The following is a 22,274-nucleotide window of genomic DNA, read 5'->3' on the forward strand; positions in this document are numbered from 1 at the left end:
TACGAGTTCGAGTATATATATATATACTGATGATGAGAGGTTACTCCTTAAAACACGTGCACAGCACATCGGAATTTGCAATATATGATTGGCATTATTCCGTTATTGTTTTATTTTTGAACAAATTTACTTTAATTATCACTTTTCATGACATCGAGAAATTATTCATTTGAATAATTCACTAGAATTGTGGTGCTATTTCAGAATATACCTACCTTTCAAGGGCAATGAAGCTTTTAATACGGCAACCCGTGCAGGTCCGGGTGTCAAAAGTATAGGCCTGCAACAGCGCTAAGCTTGTCGTAAAAGGCGACTAAATAGTGCTCAGAAACCTAGCCGGGGGCTAGGGCGCTCTGCCCACAGAGCAACTGGATTGTGTGCCCAAGGAGGTGGAATAGGGTACCCCTGGCGTGTTACATGCTGGGGTTGTCAGGCTATAATACGGAAAACCTGACCGCAAACCATAGTGGTGCACCGTGTTGGGAAAGATGCCACGTTCCTCGCACATTAAAGAACCCTCCTGTGGTATTCGATAGGAGTAGGAACCATAGGGCTCCATTTTTTATTTCGTGTTCATTTTATCATCCACTTCATGTTCATCGCCTGAATATAGTGAAATATTGATGTTCGGGCGTTAAACCCCAACAAACAAATAAACAAATTTAATAATGAATCCTTAGGTAACAATACTGTAAGCGTATCAATTAATATGAACATATGGGTGTCAAGAATGTTTTTTAAAATAAATTGTATTCGAACGAAACTTACTTCAAACGACATACCTTTGAAGTATCAACGAGTCAATATTGATATCACAGAACATAGATTTTATTGCATATCAGAATGCATTTATTGTAACGATTAATTTTATGAGGGTTACAAGAATATATTATAATGTTTTACTCATTCTATTTATAAGAAGACATTTAAAAATCCAGGTAAATAAACAATTCGCATACCTAGTCAAGGACGAATGTTTGTTTCTGAGCACTGAATAAAGAATTATGTTGGAATTTATTCACTTGGAACAGGCTCTATATACACTAGTTAATAGCTATCAGAGTATTTCTATCACTGTCATTGCCGTTTCAGCGTTTCGGATCTCCAGGATTCTATGGAAGTAATTCAATTTTATTTGATAGAACATAAATTTTCGATACATTCGTGGTAAAAAAATATTTAAGCGAAAGGGGTAGATCACTAACACTTTTTTCAGGCCTATTATTCTGTGAAAATTTCATTCTTAATTTTCTTGAGGTATATGTTGAACTTAAAATGATATTCAAACCCTAGCATACACAAATTTCAAGTTTGGTTGAGTCGTAATAACTTCACTGAATATTGCTTTTGTGTAATTGCCAAGGAATTTTTGGGAAAATGACTGGTTATAAGGAAGATTTTCAATAGGAAAATATTGAGCACAAGCTTTGAACAAAATATTTTGTTTCAAGTTGTAATGCTATAGAATTCTTTGTATAAATTAATATTGAAGAGTTCAATACATGTGGTTTATGTTTTCTGCGTAAAGTTGGAGTAATTTTCTAATTTTACTTATTTTTTGTCTTCAGTTTTAATAAAACACATTCATGAACAGCAATACAAATTGTTTTCAATCTAGACACATATTTAACAATTGAAATATGAAAACACTTACTGGGTTTTTTGGTCTGATTTTGATATTTTCTAAACGAACCCCATTACACAATGCGAATTGTTTGACACGATAAATTGCGAACGTTTCTACGATTGTTACAATGATAGGAATGCTTATATGCCTTTTTATTCTGTCTTATAGACCGCCTCGGTTCTTTCGTGTAAGCATGCTCGCTTCAAGTGTATGATGCGCACTTAAATAGTGTCTGGTACAAATGTTCTTTTCTAATATACAATCCTTCCTGGTTCAGTACGACAATTATAAAGTAAGAGTTGTGAAATCCAGTTAAATCATCTTTCTTAAAAGTATGTTGTTCTATTAGTATATTGCTATTGCCAGCCACTGTAAAGTCAGCGTCATATAATGACCTACACTTGGAGATCGATGGTAAAGGACCAAACTTTACGACAAACGTGATGTATTTTCATTCAGAAATATAAACTTTCAATTCATCTGTGACAACATCTCTTCAGCACACGCGTATGGAGTTTTCATATCACAACTCATACGTTATGCCAGAGCTTGCCGTAACTATGCAGACTTTTTGTATTGCGATAGACTTCTTACACTTAGGCTTCTGGAACAGGGTTATGTTGCTATCAAGTTGAAGTCATCATTACAATGGTCGTCATCATGAACTGGTGGATCCTTACGGTGTAGCAGTCTGCACCATGAAAACTGATTTGTTCAACGTGTCATAGTTTTCTTTCTCTTTTTGTATACCCCGGACTTGACCTTTTATGAGCAATTCGGCAAGTGTTTCTAGAAAAGTAGAGAACGCTTTTTCTACCGGTGCACCTGGTCCATGCTCCCAGATTTTAGTACAGTCCGAGTTGCTCATTTATTTTTGTCACTTTGCATGTATTACTTTAGTTACTTTATGTTCCTTATTGTTTTTATCTGTTTTCCATGTCTGATCTTTGTCCCATTCTTTTGATTTCCGCTAGAATATTGGTTCCCTTGATTACTCATATCACCCTTTCAAATGTAAAAAAAAACAACTACCTGAATGAATCAAAGCTTGTAATTATTCAATCGAAAATCATATAAATGAAATAAATTAAATGTTATAAATATATATTTCTTAAATTCTTTACTTCAAATAAGACAAAGATCAATGTATAAATATAGGTATAAAATCAGAATCAATGACGTATCTAACAGAAACCACTGCGTAAGTCAAATATTAAAATGTTTACGTCACGTGTGAACATTTTATCTACAACAATCATTTCCATTCTTGCTGTACATGTACTTAGTTGAATAAAATACAGTTTTATCCAAAAGAACAACTAGTAATGACCTGAAAGACCATTTATTTAAAACAAATTATTTAGTTATTGACCCTTTATGTAAATGCGGACAAACAGAGAGTTCTTAGCACTTTAACTTCATTATCCCCGATAAAACAACTTATGAGTAGGTATGCTGAAGAACTTACAATTAACAACATAGTATTGTGAAAGTACGTTTACTTTAGTGGAGTCCGAGTTGCTCATTTACTTTTGTTACTTTGTATGTATTATTGTTGTTACTTTATGCACTTTGTCGTATTTTTCTGTTGTCCATGTCTGGTCTTTGTCCCTGGATTACATTCTTTTGATTTCCGCTAGAATGTTGGTTCCCTTGATTACTCTTTTTATAAAAGTGCTTTGTCAATTGTTTTCCGATTTCTACCTACGTATAGCTTCATTTGTGACTTCGTTTTCAAATTAGATAATGTTTACACCTAAAGAACTACTGAAGAATTCACAATAATAAAGTCATATTAAATAGGATTATACAGACAGATTAAGTAGCAGTATTTACAAAAATCAGACAGAAGGTGATTCATGAATGTCAAAACCCACCGAATTTAGTTTTATTTCTTGTTTAGAACCAGATACAGACCACATAACCAGTCTTTTTTTTCTTTTTCTTTTTTCATTTGGTTGTTGCGCTTTTGATATAAACTTTACATATGTTGTACATGAAATATTGCACTCTGCAAGAGTTATCGTTCTTGATATGCTTTGATTTGGTGGGAGATAAAGGTATGATTTTCTCAAAAGTACAGATATGAAAAGAAAACCGGCTTATGTTCTCTAAAACATAGCATCTGAAGAACGAAAAACCGTTGTTTGTTCTGTGGGTTTTTCTACACCATGAATCACCTCTACCATAAACAGTGTCTGAATTTTATATCGAATGGTACTAAACACACAATGAGTAGGTAATAATAACGCGGCTGTCGATATAGAAATTCATGACGACTTCTACCAACATAATTTCAAACGAGATTTGTTCAAACACTAGATGAAAATGATTTGCTTTAAATATTTGGTTTTTTCCTGTTTGTTGAATGGAATAATTTGTAACAAAATATGTTTTATTTGTGAGTTGAAAAATTAATAACCATTAAATACTACCTATTTAAATTAAATATAACGTCTACATTAATCTGAAATGTAATATTCATCATATCATAACTAAACCTTATGACTAATAAGTAAAAAGTAGCAGTCTTTATCAGAACCATGCCGATTCTGAAATGTAAGATACATCTAAAGAAAGGCTACATTGTTTGTCTTTGTTATTAAGTTGCTTTATGACGAAATGTATAGTTATTCATTCCAATCTGTCTGGTCTAAGGAGATAATTCACATCAAAAATCCAATAGTTTCTAGTGTATTTAAGTCTCATTTTCACAAGTATCTTCTTAATTACAATAATGCAATATTCTATGTAATTCAAATCTACCAAGACCATATAACAAAAACAAACTTTGACATTTAAAAACATGTCATATTTTGCATTATTCTTAGCCTGTGTGTTACTTAATACACTTCTCAAGTCATGTGACACAGTAAAAAAGACGTATGACATACTAAAAAAACTATGAATATGAGAATCAAGAAGAGATATTGGTATTGAGTTTTAAATTAAAATACAAATCAGGTATCAGCTGGCTGAATCTTTACAACTGAAATAGAATGTTTTCGATTCTGTGATGCCTTTTCATCGGTTTTTGACTGTGTTTTCCAAACTTTTGAATAATTATAGAAGAGGACAAAGTTGTTCACAAATATAGGAATAATCACAGCAAGGAGACAAACCCCCGTTATTGCACAAAAGGCACCTATAACTTTAGACAAACCAATCCGCGGTACCATGTCCCCATATCCAACTGTTGTCATCGTAACTATTGCCCACCAAAACGAATCCGGAATACTCGGAAATTCTGTGTCTCCGGAAAAGAACACAAACGCTCCGAACATCAACATTGCAACCACAAGAAACATTGACATTAGCAGGACTTCAAATGCACTGGCTTTAACGGCATACATGAGAACTCGAAATCCACTGAAGTTTTTTACAAGACGAAACAATCTAAATATTCGAATGATCTGCAAACAATGAATAATGTCAGCTATAGAGTTTTCATACTTATCCTTTGGATTTGCAAGATTCACAAAGTAGATAGAGTACATTACGACAAGAGAGAAAATGTCGACCAAATTCAGAAAATCAAAGAAAAATAACTTAAAACCGAAAGGATACAGCACTAATCTGATACCTAATTCAATTGTAAAGTATGCCACGGTTATATACTCAATATAATACAAAAAGTCCATCTTTGTGCTGACCATCTTTGGAAGTGGAGGGAGTGTTGTATTGGACATATATGAGCCGTCAAAATGCCCTTTGTATGCTTCCCATTCTTCTCCAAAGTATTCCTGCCATTCGGAAACTCGTAGGGATCTTCTAAAATACGGATGTGTTTGACAAACTAATCCAAATATTGACGCCAATACAAGTGCTGCACTTGTGAAGAAATATATCTGAAATAAAATCAAACAAATTGAGGAAACTGGGTGCATAGATGGCTTGACATTGAAGCTTAGATGTATCTTTTAAGAAATTACTGAATTTAATTTACACTCGTAATTGCGACCATGAATATCAAGGAAACAAGAAATATCATTTATCAAGGATGTTCGCTGCTCTGTTTTAAAACAAGGATTTAAAATGGTCATAAAATGTTTAAAGACCTTCTGAACTAGGACAATATAAGTAAAAATAAATGATGGTTCAGTTTGCTCGTTTATGAGATATAAACATTTGAAATTTGGCGGAAAAAGAATTTCTCTTGATTTTTCATAGGTTTTGTCTAAGTATGTTTTATCTATCAAACAATCTGCAGAAATAACTAGGATAAATTAAGGCGTGTTACATGAATTTGTGAAAAGAAAAGTGGGGGTCACTGGGAAAAAAATATCAATGCTATGAATACATAAAGAGTCCGAAAATCAGACAACAATGGCTGAATATCAAACACCCGTTACACGAACACAATTCAGGAACAACGACCAGACAAATAAAATAGACACACACAACAAGAAAGACCATGAAATTAAACGCAATCATAAACAAAAAGTAAATAATCGACCGGATTCCACTACACACATCTTAAATTATAAAGAATAACAGTTCACCGATATAAAACCAATATACAGGCCAAGCGCCTAGCATTTTCAACGGGTTTAGCCAAATTTTTGTATCAGTTGTTTTTCTTCAAGTCAGTGTACTAGTATTGTATGTATACAAAACAAATTTTAAGTAACGTTTAAAATCAGACAACATTTTATATTCAAATCAGGAGAAACTGGCAACTCGAAAAACAATCTATAGTTTACGACATCATAACTTAAATTTACATTCATTCAGTGATAGAATAAAATTATAGATATACGTTCTATGCAGTTTGCTCGGTTAAAACGGTTGCAGTAAAAAATAGCACCATTATAATTCATGAATTCATTGTAACCGAACTTTTATTTTCCTTGGTAAGCAAATTATCGACATACCGTACTTCAAATCATTAATGATTAATTTTGTCAAGCAGTATATCATGTAAAATTTGACGCTTTACCGAATTTATTTTTTGTAAGTAAATTTGTGTATAGTGCAGAAAGAAATGATAAGACATTAATATCATTAACCACCATAAAAGGTGACTATTTTGAAAAAAAATACCTTCATCACTGTCAATTAACAGCTGACCAGATAAATCACTAGGTGTGTTTTGACTAGATTTCTTATGATATCAGTAATAAAACAGTCCTACAAGAAACAGTATCTATTGTCGTCTTATCATTAAACTCTAAATATATTATTAATTGGTTCTTATGTGTTTACATGTCAACTCGAGCTTAAAGCTTATTTTCTGAAAACAAACATAACACGGGCATCCAATCAATCAATGTAGTGGAAACAACAGACATTCGGGATGATGAAAAATTTAATATTTATGACAATAAGAGATTAGCCCTGATAAAACAGATTAAATATTTGTTTCCTGATAGCAGAAATATATACAATAGTTTGCTCAGCTACTTTGATTTAAAATACCATTTGATTTATATTTCCTACAATTGCCTTAGTACATTTTTTAATCTTGTAGTTTTAAGGTAGATCATACCTTATCTTTCAAGTAGATATAATTTCATACTTTTCTGAAGATGACATGAAATGAACGTACTTCAGAACTGTAATCAAAAAGAAAATAGGTTACCGAACTTGATTTCGAGGCAATTGAACCTTAATACAGGCAATTGTTTTACAACGTTATATACGGATTCTGTTGGGAATTTTCACTATTTCGTGTACTATTAAAACTGTAAATAAGATTTCTTATTAATCTATATATATAAAGAACAATTAACTAACATTCTTCCATATCTCAAAAAAGAAAATTTGGGTTCACCGAACTCTTTTTCTTGTAATATTAAAAAACACTAAAACTCTGCCTTTATATTTCTATAAAACATCATCCTGCCAATAAACTATCCTTAAAAATAATGTTACCGTCAATTGTCTCTCTTTGAAAAGAGCTTTTTACAGTACTATGTTTGTAATTTTACGAAACAAATTTTTATGTAAAAAATCTTTTAACATATTGTGAACAAACTATTTTTACATTATTTAAACTCTGGTATTTGATTGAATGATGGTCCGTATGATTTTGCAAGATGACAGAAAACAAATGCTCCGTGTAATAGGAACTCTAAGGAACAATTAAATATTTGATAATCTTTTACATTATTAATTATTACTACAGTCTATCAATTCTGCATTATTTCCACGGGAATTTTGATTGATTCTGGGTTTATGCCCTTTAAAGGTTTTCAATTGATGAAATATTTATTTACAATAAAGGGGACAAACAAAATAACAAACTGATATGCAAACTCTAGTCCAGTTGAATAGTAAAAAAGGAAAGTCCATTTAAATGGTCATATCAAGGCAAGAAACTGGACAGTTAGGAACATTGGTCCGGAAGCCTATTTCATGGGTAAACGTGGAGCAGTAAGTCAGAATAGCAGCTGCTATCAGATTTAGTATACACGTGAAATATAGTGTCTCTATTAGTCTGAACCATTTTATTTACAAAAAAAAAATATGTTGTCATGACAATTAATTACCCATTGTTGATTGGACAAATCTAAAGTTTTTGTGTTAACTATTATAACATCTGTGTAACACGAGACATTTCTTTACGTGAAAATGAAATGCAAACTGAATATTGTCGAAAATATTGTAACCGAATGTTGAAAATTTTAAACTTGTTGGAAAATTGAATATAACCAAAGGCGCCAAGTTTTGTTCGGTTTACAGTTATTGTATTAAGGACAGTGCAATGAATGAAAAATAATTATGATAGTACATACAAAAACTAAATTGAAATTGAAATTTAAATATTTATGAAATTTACATTAAAGTTTAGTTTCATGTTTATTTTATAAACTTCATTCAAATACAATGCTTTCTAACTCATTAGAAAAAGTGCAAATGTTTACTTGTATCTACTACGAGAAATAGCAGATGAAAACTATTTTTAAACGAATTTTTTTGCAAGACTTTCAAAGTAGTCAAAGTAGATATCTATTTACTATCAGATTATAATGTACCAGGAACTTGTGTTCGAAATGGGTGCACCTAAATCAATGCTCTATAAAAGAGTAATTAAGGGAGTCAAGTTTATAGCGGTAATCAAAAGAATGTATTCTAGGAACAAAGACCAGACATGGAAAACAGATATACACAACAAAGAACATAAAGTAATTTAACTCATACATACAAAATAGAAAAACAAATGAGCAACTCGGACTCCACTAAAACCTGGGAGCATAAAGGCATCATAAAATAAGTAAAACGTGCATCTTTTTTTAATTGAGTTTTCGTAAATAGTTTTTTCATCGTTCCACATTGATAGTCAAATATATCGTATTTTTATTTTCTGAATTTCGATCGTTTTTATCGCTTTCATTGTAATTTGTTTTGGATTCATCTGCTCGCCGGACATTTGCTTGCGACGGGAAGAATTCATTTTTAAGTTGTAAATGATGATGGGTGGCACAATGACTTTCGACATTAATTATGAAAGTTGATTGATTTATTTCTTTCTTCCCAATGGAAATACTAGCCCAACAACATTACAGTATGCAGATAAAATCCCTCCATGGTCGACTTCGACCATCCCTTAGGCGAAAAGCATTTATAGGTTTATGCTTCATAACGGGAATAAATATTAAGCTTAAATCATGCTGATAAAAAAAATGATTGTAACCCCATTTTGTTAGGGGGGACTATGGAAAGAGATAGAGTTATTAAAAATTAATGTACTTTCATTTCTATGGCAGTAAACAGGCTCCTTAACCTGGAGATGTTCTATACAGAGTAAATGCTATCATAAGAACATTTGTAGACAAGATGGTAGATCAATTTATTACAAAAAAAACAAGTTTATGTTGGTGAAATAAAGGAAGGGCATCATTCAATATCACCAAAAATTGCCGAAGCGTCAGCTGTAAAATAATTGAAATGCGTCAAAATCCAAACGCATAGTCTATACGTGAACACATGGAACATAGACAATCTATATAAATACTTTAGTAAACCAAATGAGATACATTACTCAATATATTCATAAAAACTGACGATAAGTAAAGCGCGAAGTCGCACAAAAATACTGAATCACTATGAACTTACACAAAAAGGGAGAGAAACCAGGTGTTCCAAAACGGTAAGCATGTCCTGCTCCGCCTGTGGCACTCGTCCATTGCAAGTGAGTATAATCCGGTAATAGTCTAGCAACAGTAATGCAGTGCCCCGACAGAGAGGTCCCGCCAAATATATTCACACCAGGGCGAGATCATTGAATTTAACAAAGTACCATGTAAACATAGTGTATTGAAACGGATTAGGAAAAACGTTATGTTATCATGTTTTTGAAATGTGTTGACTTATTTATAATATATGTCATTTGTAGGATAGCCTGGTCAAGCTCATATTGTGTAAACAGAAATTATGGTGACCCATTGAGATGTGTTTTTCCTGAAAAGTCAAAATGGTCTAACTTTTACATTATAGGGTATAATCTGATTCTGTTTACTGTGTAATGATGATAGTATCTTCATTAGTGTATTGTTATTTATGTAATTCTTTATCAAGGAAATATTGTTTTATTGAGAAACCTTTTTTTATATACAAACAAAATATGAAGAGTCACCACATTTCTTACCGTTTTGAATTGTTTAACTGATCCGGCGATTGGCAAACTGTACTTAACTGTGTATCTCCATAAGAAGAATGTTAGCATCACTTGTTTCGAGATGAATATATATTATATGTCAGAAATAGCAAAATAACTCTTTAGTCAGAAACACAAATTTTGACGTTGGCCATGTTTTTTTTACGTTACCGTAAATAATTCGTTACGTCATGACGTCATAATATTGCACAAGCTGTCAAGTGGTATGAAATGAGAAAAATCGATAGAACTGATCAGTCGTTATACGACCTCCGAAGTGTATCACTTCTTCATAATACAAGTTATACGTGAGACCAACTGCCAAGTTGAAGTTCGCATATCAGCCGACGTTTATTATAACGACAAACATATTGTCTTTACGGCGCTATTTCCAAACGACTAGAAGTCATATTTCAAAAGGTCATTATCAATAAAGAATTTTAGTCTTTTCCAGTATGAGAGAATCTTTACCAAAGTTCTTATAGATATAAGAGTCTACAAAAGTTTATAATTTTGTCGAATTTTACACTCACATAGAGAAAGTTCCAAAGTAAAAGCACGTATACTTTCGTTGGGTTCATGACCAAGAAGTCACATACTGTACATATACCAGCTCAAATACGCACATCAGATACCAACACATTCGTAGTGCGGATATTTTCGATGGATTAGATAATCCAATGATCACATAAATAAACCTTACCCCACCATTGATAATTATCAGTTGAAATCAATTAATCGGCGCTCTGTATTTTGATCAAGTGAAGACGGTGTATTTTCGATACACGGTCACTATTGTAGCAATAACCAGTCAGTTATTTTTTTTTTCAGTTTACTACGACCAAACGTTTTGCGTCGCTTACGGAAAAAGATATACAAAACAAAAGCACCAGAGAGGCAACACAGGGGTAAAAATTGAAACACACAACTTGAAAATTATTGCTATCTAAATATCGGGTATAAACTACTTTTTTTTCTTCAAAAACAAAAACAAAAAACAAAAACAAAATCATCGATGGGGTAAATTCGTTTTATAACTAAAATCATACATACAAAGTAACTAAGCGAATGAGCAACTCGGAGCAACACTAAAAACTGGGAGCATGGACCAGGTGCACCGGTAGGGTAAGCTTTTCTAGAAACACCCGCCGAGTTGCTCAAGTCCAGGGTGGACAAACGAGGAAAACATCATAATGATTACACGAATTGAAACATTGATGTACAGTAGAATTGAATTGGTGAAAGTTTGAAAATAGACAACTAAGCACTGAGATAAACAACACATTCAATAATAATAAAAAAAAAGCTTTTGAGTGGTTCTGAAAGCTAAAAAGACCAGACTCTTTCTATAAGTCAACTTCAGAGACAAGGAATTATATATAAGAAATGATACATGAGACACAGAGGCCACTTAATTCTATGTTGTATGAATAAAAGCATGCACTTATATATACAGCTATCATATCCTCTACTCACGTGTTGTTATTTACCTTTATAAGTCATGTAATCATAATGTAATCATGATTACTTTATCAAATGTAATCGATCACACAAGAAAATTCAAGTAATCATGCTGTCATCGATTACATTTCAAAGTAATCAGCTCCAACCCTGGTCTTAGTGCCTGATATTTTATAAACCATAGTATTTGGCTGTTAGTTATGGAAAGGCCCACTTATTTTGTACTAAAACTCAGTAATATTTTTTTTCATTATATTACCATGGCCACTGGTTTTATAACAATAATCACGTAGTTAATTATTAAAGTTGAACCTCCACTTATCAAGGATTAGAAAAAAAAATGTACCTTTTTATGACAAAACAATTGAAATTTCTGTGCAGACTGCATCAAAACAGCTTTATTACAACAAAATGAGGCAAATTTTCAGAATTGACCAAACTGTATGGTACTACCTAAAATTAACACTTAACGTTTTCCGGGTATTCTTCGAGACTTTGTGAGCTTGCACAAACATTTTCAACGTTCGGAACGAATTGAAACTTTCTTAAGCAAATAACAACGAATATGAACGAAAGCATAACGAATGCTGGACGAGGTGCGAACGAGCTAGTGCGTTCCCTTGATGCGTTTTACAGAATCACAATTTGTTTCCAGTTTGTTCGTGGATTCATTGTAGTGTAAGAGTCTCTATATGTCGCGCATTGCTGTATATGTAAACATCGATAAAATATTTTACTGTTGAAGTCACAGTAAAATTATTATATGCATAAAAATGTTTCTCATATATATATTTCTTTCAAACACAACCACGAAAGAATTTTTTCTACAGATTTGCAGTGTTCCAACTATCCCAATAAAACTACAAAAGTTAAGTTTACGTTATCAGACAAACGAAAAAGTCATCTCTCCTGGGCGTATTGTCAATTTCCTCTACCTTAAATACCAACAAAACAAAACACATTCAATTCAATTTTCAAATTCTAGACGACCCACTTTAAATGGTAATAATCAAATCCCATTGGACAGCGCCGTCTGTGACGTCAAAAACACATCTGCTATTGAGTGTCGTTTTGGTACATTTACAGAAAACGGTCATTACAAAGTTCCATTCATTGTTGAAAAAAATATAATTAAAAACCGAATGAAACCTTTAAACGGTAATAAAAAATAATGGTTAATTTTCAATAATTATCTTATTTTACGCCTGCATCGTTTATAAAAGCAAACCGGCTAGTCACACTTTGAGGTTATCAATCATAAAACCATTTGTTATTTAAAATGACGCAACCGCTAAATTTGAACATTTGACGTGGACACAAATTGTTAATTACTATAAGACTTTACGTTTGACAAATGTACACTGTGATTGTTGAGTAAGGGCAAAATTAGTTACGATTATTTAAGGATTGTTTCTAATGTTTAACTAAGTTATGCGAAATAACCATTTTTGAGAAATATACGCATCATGAACCGCGAAACGAGTTTTGAAACAGTGTAAACTTTCCCTATGTTGGTTATGTAAGCATAACGTGATCAAACACTAAACACAACCCATATGATTTAATTCCTGTCCGATTTTGGTGGAATTAAGATTTGTTACATCATCAAAGCGTGATTTTGTTTGGAATAATTTCGTCTGAATATAGCTGAAATATTGCTGCTCGGACGTTAAACCCCAACAAACAAACAAAGTTTGGAATAATTGGAATTGCGTACTTCGGTGCGATCGATGTTAATGACGTCACAGTACCAAGTTTGTTTATTGAAAATAACTTATCTTGCCCAAAAGAGAAATAAACAATTAAATCATGTTATTGCCCAATGTCTCGCAAAGTTAATGTCATAATGTTATGGATCTTTTGAAATCACGCATTAGAGTAATGGAGTAAAAAGGACGATAGAGTGAAGGCCGAATGATTCGAACAACATATAAAAATATGTATAGTTTCGTTCCTTGCAATAAACATGGGACTATAATAATGTAGCTCATTTGATAAATTTTGGTAGAACTTAGCAGTGTTGAATCTGGCTTCATTTTTCGATATTTATTTGGTTTTGAGTATCTCGTGTTTACAATGTACTTTTGAATCTTTAACTTTCTACCTATTTGGTTATAATGTTGTTTAAATGTTACTCCTTGCAGCACGTGTACAGTATACCAAAATTTGTAAAATTACTAAGAGTGGTATTTTTGAATTTGCAAATTAATTACACAGGAAATATTATTTCACATGATTTTCACCTGAATTGAGCAAATAAACTGAGTGACAGAGTTCACGTGAAATTCGGACGAATGGAACTTTCACGTGAAATTCACACGAAATGTTGGCATGAAATTCGTGTTTAGCTAATTTCACATGAAAATCATGAGAATTTCATGTGAAGCTCAATTAACATGAATTTCACGTGAAAAATATTTGCCCGTGTACGAGTTTAAGTACTGATTAAAATATGACAGTAAACTGGTTCATGAACAGCTTTGTTATGATATAGGTTATAATAGTCACGTAAACTGATTCCTAAAAGAAAAATTGTATTTACTTTTCAACACCTGCTAAGTTCGAAATGATAATATAATGTAATAATTCAAATTGTAGTTATATGTATATGGATTGAGTATCTTTCGTTCTTATATAACAATTGTTTGTTCTCTATAAACAATTATTTAGATAAATACAGCTACAGTTTACAATCAATATTTACCGTTGCACAACCCATCAAATTATACCACTTACACATTATTTATTAGCTGGTATTGTCTGCTTTTTTAGTTATCATATTGGATTATAAATGTTTTTTTTTTAACTTTGGTCAAAGTAATTTGCAGTAACGTTTGTTTACTATTGTTACAATATTATCAGGAAAGTCACACTATTGATGAAAGTGTCACCGCAGATGATGTAGAAAGTCAGCAATCAATCAAAGTACCAACAAGACATATACATATATGATAAAATTGAAACAAAAACTATGAAAATCTTCTAGATTGTCCTATCAACTACATCTGTACTTCATAAACCAAGCCTGGTTTAATCGTATTCACATACGAATTTGATTTTTATGATTAAAATGTGCTATTTTTGGACATTTCATTATATCATTCTTAATTAGTAGGGAATATGTTTTTATATTTATTTTGTGACCACTATTCTATACTCAACACACCTACTTGTGTCGTTTTCCTGATTTATTACTCGCTGAAAACAGGATTTGCGAATTTATGGGACAATATTTATTCTACAATGATATAAAATCGTGGAAATCTCTCATTTTGTCCAATCACTTCAGGGTTTTTGTAATTTCAAAAAGGGCTTCAGTGAGTTTGAGAGGTCAAAAGTTATTCAATATACAAAGTATGGATGTATCAATTATTTAGAGAAAGGAGATGGAAAGCGTTCGATCTAAGAAGCGTACTTCCAAATGTAAATGATATCGACCATCATACGTTCCTTATCACAACGTTTAACCTTAAGCATGCAAAATAAAAAGCTAAGCTGTGAGTGGGCTACTTGTTTTCCCAAAATTAGCCATACTCAAACAATACAAAAACAGTAACAATTTGAACTTCTGCCTACCTTAGCTGTAAGTGAGGTTCTGGGTTCTTCTAAAATTAGCCAACCTCTTGCTTGCACCTTCTTCCATGAATGTTTTCCATCCACTAAACACATAAGCTTATCTTTCTCATTCACCTTCTTTTCTTGGTCCTTTTCTAGTATCTTGAGCGCTTTTTCGTCATCTTGAAAAGTAATGACTTTGCTCAAACAACATTTGGAAATTTGACTTTGATTGATGCCCCAAAATTCTAGTTCTTCTATCAGTTCACCAACACACGCATTAGAAGGCAAATGTAAGCTCCTACCTTGAACAAAATTAAGGATCGAGTGAAATGTTCCAGGACTGCAGTCGATGAAATATTCATCTTGACCACCTTTCTGTTGTTTAAGAAAAATTTCTTCCGTTTTAGTACTGAGTCTTTTTAATTTATTGAAGGTTTCTACTGAAATTTCACACCTTGAACCTCTGATATTCAATTGTAATCTTTCCTGCTCCATAGTTATAAGAAGTATAGATTTTTTGTCCTGTATTACTTACCAAATAAACACAAGACCACGGTTGAATTACTTTTAAAAAAGTATTTCCTTCTTTTTATTAAATATTGAAATTACCTGGCATGCATGCTATAACTTTTGGAAACAAAGAGTAAACCAATACGTGCTTATATATTAGCCTTTTCAAAATGGCATCCACGTAACATTTATTTCATTTCGTTTTATCCTTTCATTGAATTTGTATCACTGTTTTGAATTCTAGTTGACAACATTCCTACAATGTTAAGAAATTGTGTGCTGACTTCTCCTTAAGATCAAATGAATTCGTGCAATTGTTCTTATTTGTAATGAACGAAATCAAGCATATTCATTTTAATCCATCCTGACTGATTATTTTCACATCAATGATAAAAGCTAAATATATTGAAATAACGAATACCTACGAACAGAAACCATTGTCCCAAGTTATATTCGAACAAGCAAAGGAATATCTTAATACCTAATACATATTTTCAATGTTGATTTTCAACATACATCGAATGTATTCATGACCGGAAAACAAACATTTTCATTTTCCATTTCGACTGATTGTCTTTACATCAATAATAAACGCTAAATTTATTGGAATAGCGAATACATACAAACAGAAAACATAGTACACAGTTATATTCGAACAAGCAGAGGACTCTTAATACCTAATTTTATATTTTCGATGTTGATTTTCAACATACATAGAATGTATTCATGACCTGAAGATTCCTATGAATAAAACTGAAATTACGTTAAACTGCACTGAGTAACAGTAATAAGACTGTTATTAGAACACATAACAGATATCCATAATATGTTTGCAGCGACTAGACCACGAAAAGAGACATAACACCATTAAAATCACAAACAATGTAGAAAAATACACATAGAATTCGAAACTAAAGTATCAATAAATAACTTCTAGGAAATAAATCCTTATAAAACTGAGTGTACGGCACGGGTGCATCTGTTGGGGTAAGCATCTTTCACTTTCTTAAAAGAAAATCGCCTTGAGAAGAAACTCATAACGAGTTTTTTATATGATTAAATCAGCCTAAATAAATGAATAAAATTACCCAGTCCAAAATAAATCTGGCAAAATTACACCACCGGAGCAGCTAGTACCGCAACGGTCCTGACTTTGTACAGGCATTTCAAACGAAATGGTGGGATAAATCTAGGTTTTGCAGCAAGCTAAACCCACTCTTCCATTTCGGTGTGATAAACAGCGGTGATTATATAGCATTTGTAAGTTATTATGTCATAATAGTTAAATAAAAGGTCACATCAGCACAAAGAACAATTTACAAAAAGCAATCATCACTCATTATGTTAGAAGAAACTGAGCATTTTTCAACCTGCTCTTTAGTGTAGCACACTTTGCCCTTCTGTGATGTTTTAGACAAAATATGTGGAATTATAACCAAAAACAACATATGTTTTTAAACAGCAAAAGATTAACGAATAAGCACTTTCAAACGAAATTTCAATTTATCATGTGGTAACGTAGTGTAAAGAGTTGAGAAGTAAAAAGTTTGGAGAGAACTAATTTCCGAAAAGCTGCGGAAATATATGTCTTGAAATAAAGTTTTTTTTAATTATCCACTTATGATTAATGCCACTATTAGAGTTGGTGGTATTGCAACGAGCTTACTGTCTGTCCTTCCCTGCGGACATTTGTTGGTAAAATGAATTGACGTCTACTTCGTGGAGCAAGATGAAGATCCTGCTATATACCTTTCTCTGTAAGGATCCTTATGAAGTTCGCGTCTCCGATACACGTCAAGTAAGTCCTCACATTTTGTTTCGATGTTGAGAGAAAACATGATGGGCTTATGTTTGTATAGGATTTCTTCTTTGTCAAAAGTAGTACGTTTGTATGTGGCAGTACCTTGGATGATACAATCAATGCCCAGTTCCTTAATAAGGCATAGTTCTATCAATTACAAAGTTATTTATAGCTATGTCCGCAGGATCGATAACATAAAATATTAAATGACAATTAGAAGTATGATATCAAAGATAAGATTGCAATGGCCAAAGATGATGAGGAACATATACACCGACTCAAGGACAAAAGACAGGAGACAGAAATCAAAATACACACAAAAATGAGCCAGGGTGTGTTCCAGAAGTGTAAGGATTCCCGCTTTTTCCAAGACGGGGTTTGCTACAGAAGGTATGGGTTCCAGATTCTTCCAAGTCGGGTTGTGGTCCAGGAGGGTTAAGGTTCCTGCATCTCGCAAGACACTCTTTTTACCTCCCAACAAAGATAAAAATCTTCGTCGCATATTATCTAAATCCTTATTATGCGCTTGAGGCTTCGATCATTCATAGTTAATTAATGAAATGTGCAATGCAAGTACGACAGAGGTAATTTAAATGTCGTAATGGAAACATTAGAGAAAATTGTACTTCGTGTTATTATTAGATCAATTATTTGCAGAAGACACGAATCGAAACAACATACAGCAAAGTTAAATGAATATCAGAACAAAAAACTATATCACAGAAGATAAATGTCAAAACTGTGCATCACTTCGCATTATATGTATAGCCTAGCTGGTCGAGTGGTCAAGGGCGGTGTTGCCATATATGTCACAGCGGTACGAGTTCGAGTCCCGCGGAGGAAACGACCAGAACTGTGCACCGCAAATTTGACAGTTCTAACATCCTTGGGAATTTTTCAGACCCTTCTATAAGTTTACGTTATCTTTCCTGTATGACTTTGATCCGATGGATCAGTGTAGCGAATAGAGTCGTCACATTCTGAGACGTTGTATAATATTGATTTGTTGTGACATGCATCATTAATTTGTTCCTCTATCCTACATAATAACACCTAGATGAACTGTCCCGTACTACCATACATTGTGTACTAAGTTACAGCCCTTGATTAATCCTACGAGGAGGAATGACCCGGCCAGCGAAAGCTATATTTTTTATATATCCTAGCTGGCCGAGTGGTCTAAGGTGCTGGACTTTGTGCAGGTGGTGTTGCCACAGATGTAACAGCGGTACGAGTTCGAGTCCCGCGGAGGGACCGACCAAAACTTTGCTTTGCAAATTTGACAGTTCTAACATCCTTGGGAATTTTTCAGACCCTTCTATAAGTTTACATTATCTTCCCTGTATCAATTTGATACGATGGGGCAGTGTAGCGAATATATATATATATATATCCAGCTTAGTTTGCTCGAATATGCTCGGCACGATTTACATCTTCAAATCATTAAAGACATATTATTAATCTTAAAGAATTTTGTAAATTTTCTGCTACATGAATTCAGTTATATTAAATATTTATCATTTAAAAGTATATTGATGTTTTCTTAATGATGTATGGTGTTTCATTATATATTCCAAAAAAACTGTGAAAGTACTTTAATTCGTGGATATCAATTTTTGTGGATTAGGGAGGATACACATCTTCAAGGATTCTTGAATTCGAAATATCGAGGTTTTCAGTATACACATCAATGGGGCCCCGTGCAGGACCGGGTGTCAAAAGAATAGGCCTGCAGCAGCGCTTAGCTTGTCGTAAAAGGCGACCAAATAGTGCTCAGAAACCTAGCCGGGGGTTAGGCACTCTGCTTATAGAGCAACTGGGTTCTGTGCCCCAGGTGGTAAAATGGGGTATCCCTGGCGTGTTACATGCTGGGGTTGTCAGGCTATAATAGGGAAAACATGACCTTAAATCATAGTGGTGCTACGTTTTGGGAAAGATATCACCTTCTTCGCACGTAAAAGAGCCCTGCTGTGGTATTCGATAGGAGTAGGAACCTTTGCGCTCCGCCACAAGAGGCTAAATTGTCCGACCCTACCCATCCCTCACTTTTTTCTTGTGGCAATCAAAATTTGTTGAACCAATTGTCCTTGTGTTCCACCCCTTTTTAATTTCATCATCTTCATTTTATGTTCATTTTATCATCCCATTTCATGTTCATCGCTGCATATAGCTGAACTTTTGCTGCTCAGGCGTTAAACCCAAATAATCAATCAACATCAATGGGAATCTCCTTTTCTTTGGGAACTAAATTTCGTGGTTTAATCCACCCACGAAAAAAAACCGAATATTGTACCCAACGAACAATAGCTCTTTCACAGTAATATATTGTCTCCACTGGAAAATTCTTAATTATAACTTTTTTTTTATAAGTAGCAGTCCGCCTAAGAATCATGCAATTTTCACTGAAAGTGATTTATTGATGTCAGATATTTTATCCAAATTAACTGTAAATCAGTTCGATATGTAAGAAAAACAATGAATAAAATGAAAAAAAATGAAAAATGTTTTCACCGTTACCATAGCAACAACCACTCCTTAGCAACCACTAATTTAAGGCCTAATAATCACAAAATGTCACAAGTTGAATGTATTTTTGTATATCTAATGGTAGAAATTTACCAAACTAAATAATTATATTAATAAAGTGTATCTTATGGAAAACAATTTACAATAAAGTACAAAGCAATCTGATTGGTTTAAATTTGGTTACCATAGCAACCAAAATTCTTAATTTTTGACAATTTGAAATATACAAAAATAGGCTATGTTCAGACCCGTTTTGCTAACAAGGGCAAGAAGATATTATCCAAATGTATGCATGGATGTGTAATAGATGCTCTCCACTGAAATATATCAAAAATAAAAAATATGTAGCATATCTTTGTTTTTTGCTCATTTGGAACTTAAATCACCCCCATAAAGAATTTTCTTCTTCTTAAGACTTTTCATACAAACTTTGTCCAGACCATAACTTTTTTGTCTTTTGACCTAGACTTCTAATATTTGGTATGTGATTATATCCTCTCCTAGCAAAGTGTCACGTACCGAAGTGGTCGACCTTTGACCTTGACCTTTAACCTCAAGGTCAAATAACATACAAATTTTGGCAAAATATGATACACAATTTTATCTGAGCCATTACCTTTTGGTCTTTTGACTTAGATATCTGACCTGTTCGAGATTTAAGTAAATCACATCAAGTTAGAGTGTAATGTTCTAGATTAGATGACTTCTGACCTTGGCCTTTGACTCCAAGGTCAAATGACATACACAATTTTGGCCAAATATACAAAATTTTGTCCGGGCTATAATTTTCTTTTGTCTTTTTACTTAGACATCTGATATTTGGTATGGGATTATGTTTTCTCAAGGCGAGGCGCCTCGATTGACATTTGAACTTGACCTTTAACCTTATGGTCAAATACAAATAACATATCAACTCGTGACTTGTTTTATTTCCATTAACTGATCTTATATGGTTTTAGAGAAGATTTTCAAAATTGCACATGTACATGTGGAAACATTTAGAACTGTTTCAGGAGTCATAACTCTTACATTAGTGGATGAATCGTTTCGAAAATGTCGGTATTGGTCAATCTTATGATGCTAAACTATATAACCCTCCAAAAAAGGGCAACAACCTTTGAGTTGTTTGCAAACAATTGCCTTCTGACCCTTATGTTCTATTTTTAGTGATAGGGGTTGTTTTTGTCATGGATCAAGAATCCAAACATTTATTTTGTGTGGAATACCATACAGAACAATTGTTTTTGTAGAGAATATTTTCAAAGTAGTACATACGAGGAATGCCAAAAAAAACTTTTATAGGGGTCATACCTCCTACATCAGTTGTAAATATCGTTTGCAGAATTTCGACATAGGTTTTCTCTTAATCCTGGACAATATTAACCCCTACCAGAATTACGCTAAAGGCAACAGTTTTTTTTAGTTATTTTCAAAAACAACGCCTTCAGACACCTTTGTTCTATTTTTAGTAACGGCGGATATGTTTTTTTTTTCACGGATCATAAATCCCAACAATCATTTTGTGCACAATTATCAAGAGGAGGAGAATTTCGAAATTTTGTCGATGAGAAGGGACGCCAAGTGATGGCATAAGCTTACTTGGCTTTCAGCAAGGAGAGCTAAAAATAACAAATGTTTCTTTACTGGCCTGTTACCCTACATCTATTACTTGCAGCTATCTGGAAACTATGTGAGAACCAAACATGGGTAACCTAAAATTCATCTTGTCGTGGAATTTAAGAATAAATTGCATTATTGTAAAATGCGAACTACTTTAATTTATAGTCAACAGGTTTCTACTTATTATTGCCCATAAAATGAGATCAGAAGTAAACTTCAATACAGTCAATGACATGTAAAATATAGATTGCAGACTTCGTTTGGATGCTGATTTAATATTCTAATGTATCCGTATATTACTTCAGTTATATAATCCTGCCTTTTAGATTAAATGATGTATGGTACTAAATCGTGATGTTTTTATAAAACATTAAGTTTTTTGTCTTTTTTGGCATTTTCCTTTATATATTATTCCCTATAATCAACTATGCTGGAACACAGACATAAACATGTATGTAGATTTATAAGAGAAATACATTTAGAAGGACTTCGAAAACTAGAGGCTCAAGAGAGCCTGAATCGCTCACCTGGTTAACCATTTGCTTATTTGAAAAACTTGAGGAATCAGATAG

General features: G+C 33.0%; 1 protein-coding gene across 1 annotated transcript; it reads right to left on the bottom strand.

Moving 5' to 3' along the window:
• Positions 1–2,684: 2,684 nt before the first annotated feature.
• LOC148600960 (potassium voltage-gated channel protein egl-36-like) lies at positions 2,685–15,983 on the bottom strand. Its single transcript, XM_088556406.1, has 2 exons — positions 15,264–15,983; positions 2,685–5,475 (listed from the first exon to the last, which is right to left on the bottom strand). Exons 1-2 carry the CDS (start codon positions 15,738–15,740, stop codon positions 4,588–4,590), a joined length of 1,365 nt encoding a protein of 454 aa, XP_088412532.1. The 5' UTR covers positions 15,741–15,983; the 3' UTR covers positions 2,685–4,587.
• Positions 15,984–22,274: the final 6,291 nt, after the last annotated feature.

The sequence above is a fragment of the Perna viridis genome, chromosome 12, assembly GCF_037379345.1.
Source record: "Perna viridis isolate PV_CMFRI_1.1 ecotype Kerala chromosome 12, ASM3737934v1, whole genome shotgun sequence".
NCBI lineage: Eukaryota > Metazoa > Mollusca > Bivalvia > Mytilida > Mytilidae > Perna > Perna viridis.

What these genes read in the sequence shown, in the direction of transcription:
- LOC148600960 (XM_088556406.1), bottom strand. Translation starts at nt 15,740, where the DNA reads ATGGAGCAGGAAAGATTACAATTGAATATCAGAGGTTCAAGGTGTGAA. An exon ending in GAACCTCACTTACAGCTAAG is followed by an intron (nt 5,476 to 15,263) that starts GTAGGCAGAAGT and finishes ATTTTATTTCAG; the next exon opens with ATATATTTCTTCACAAGTGC.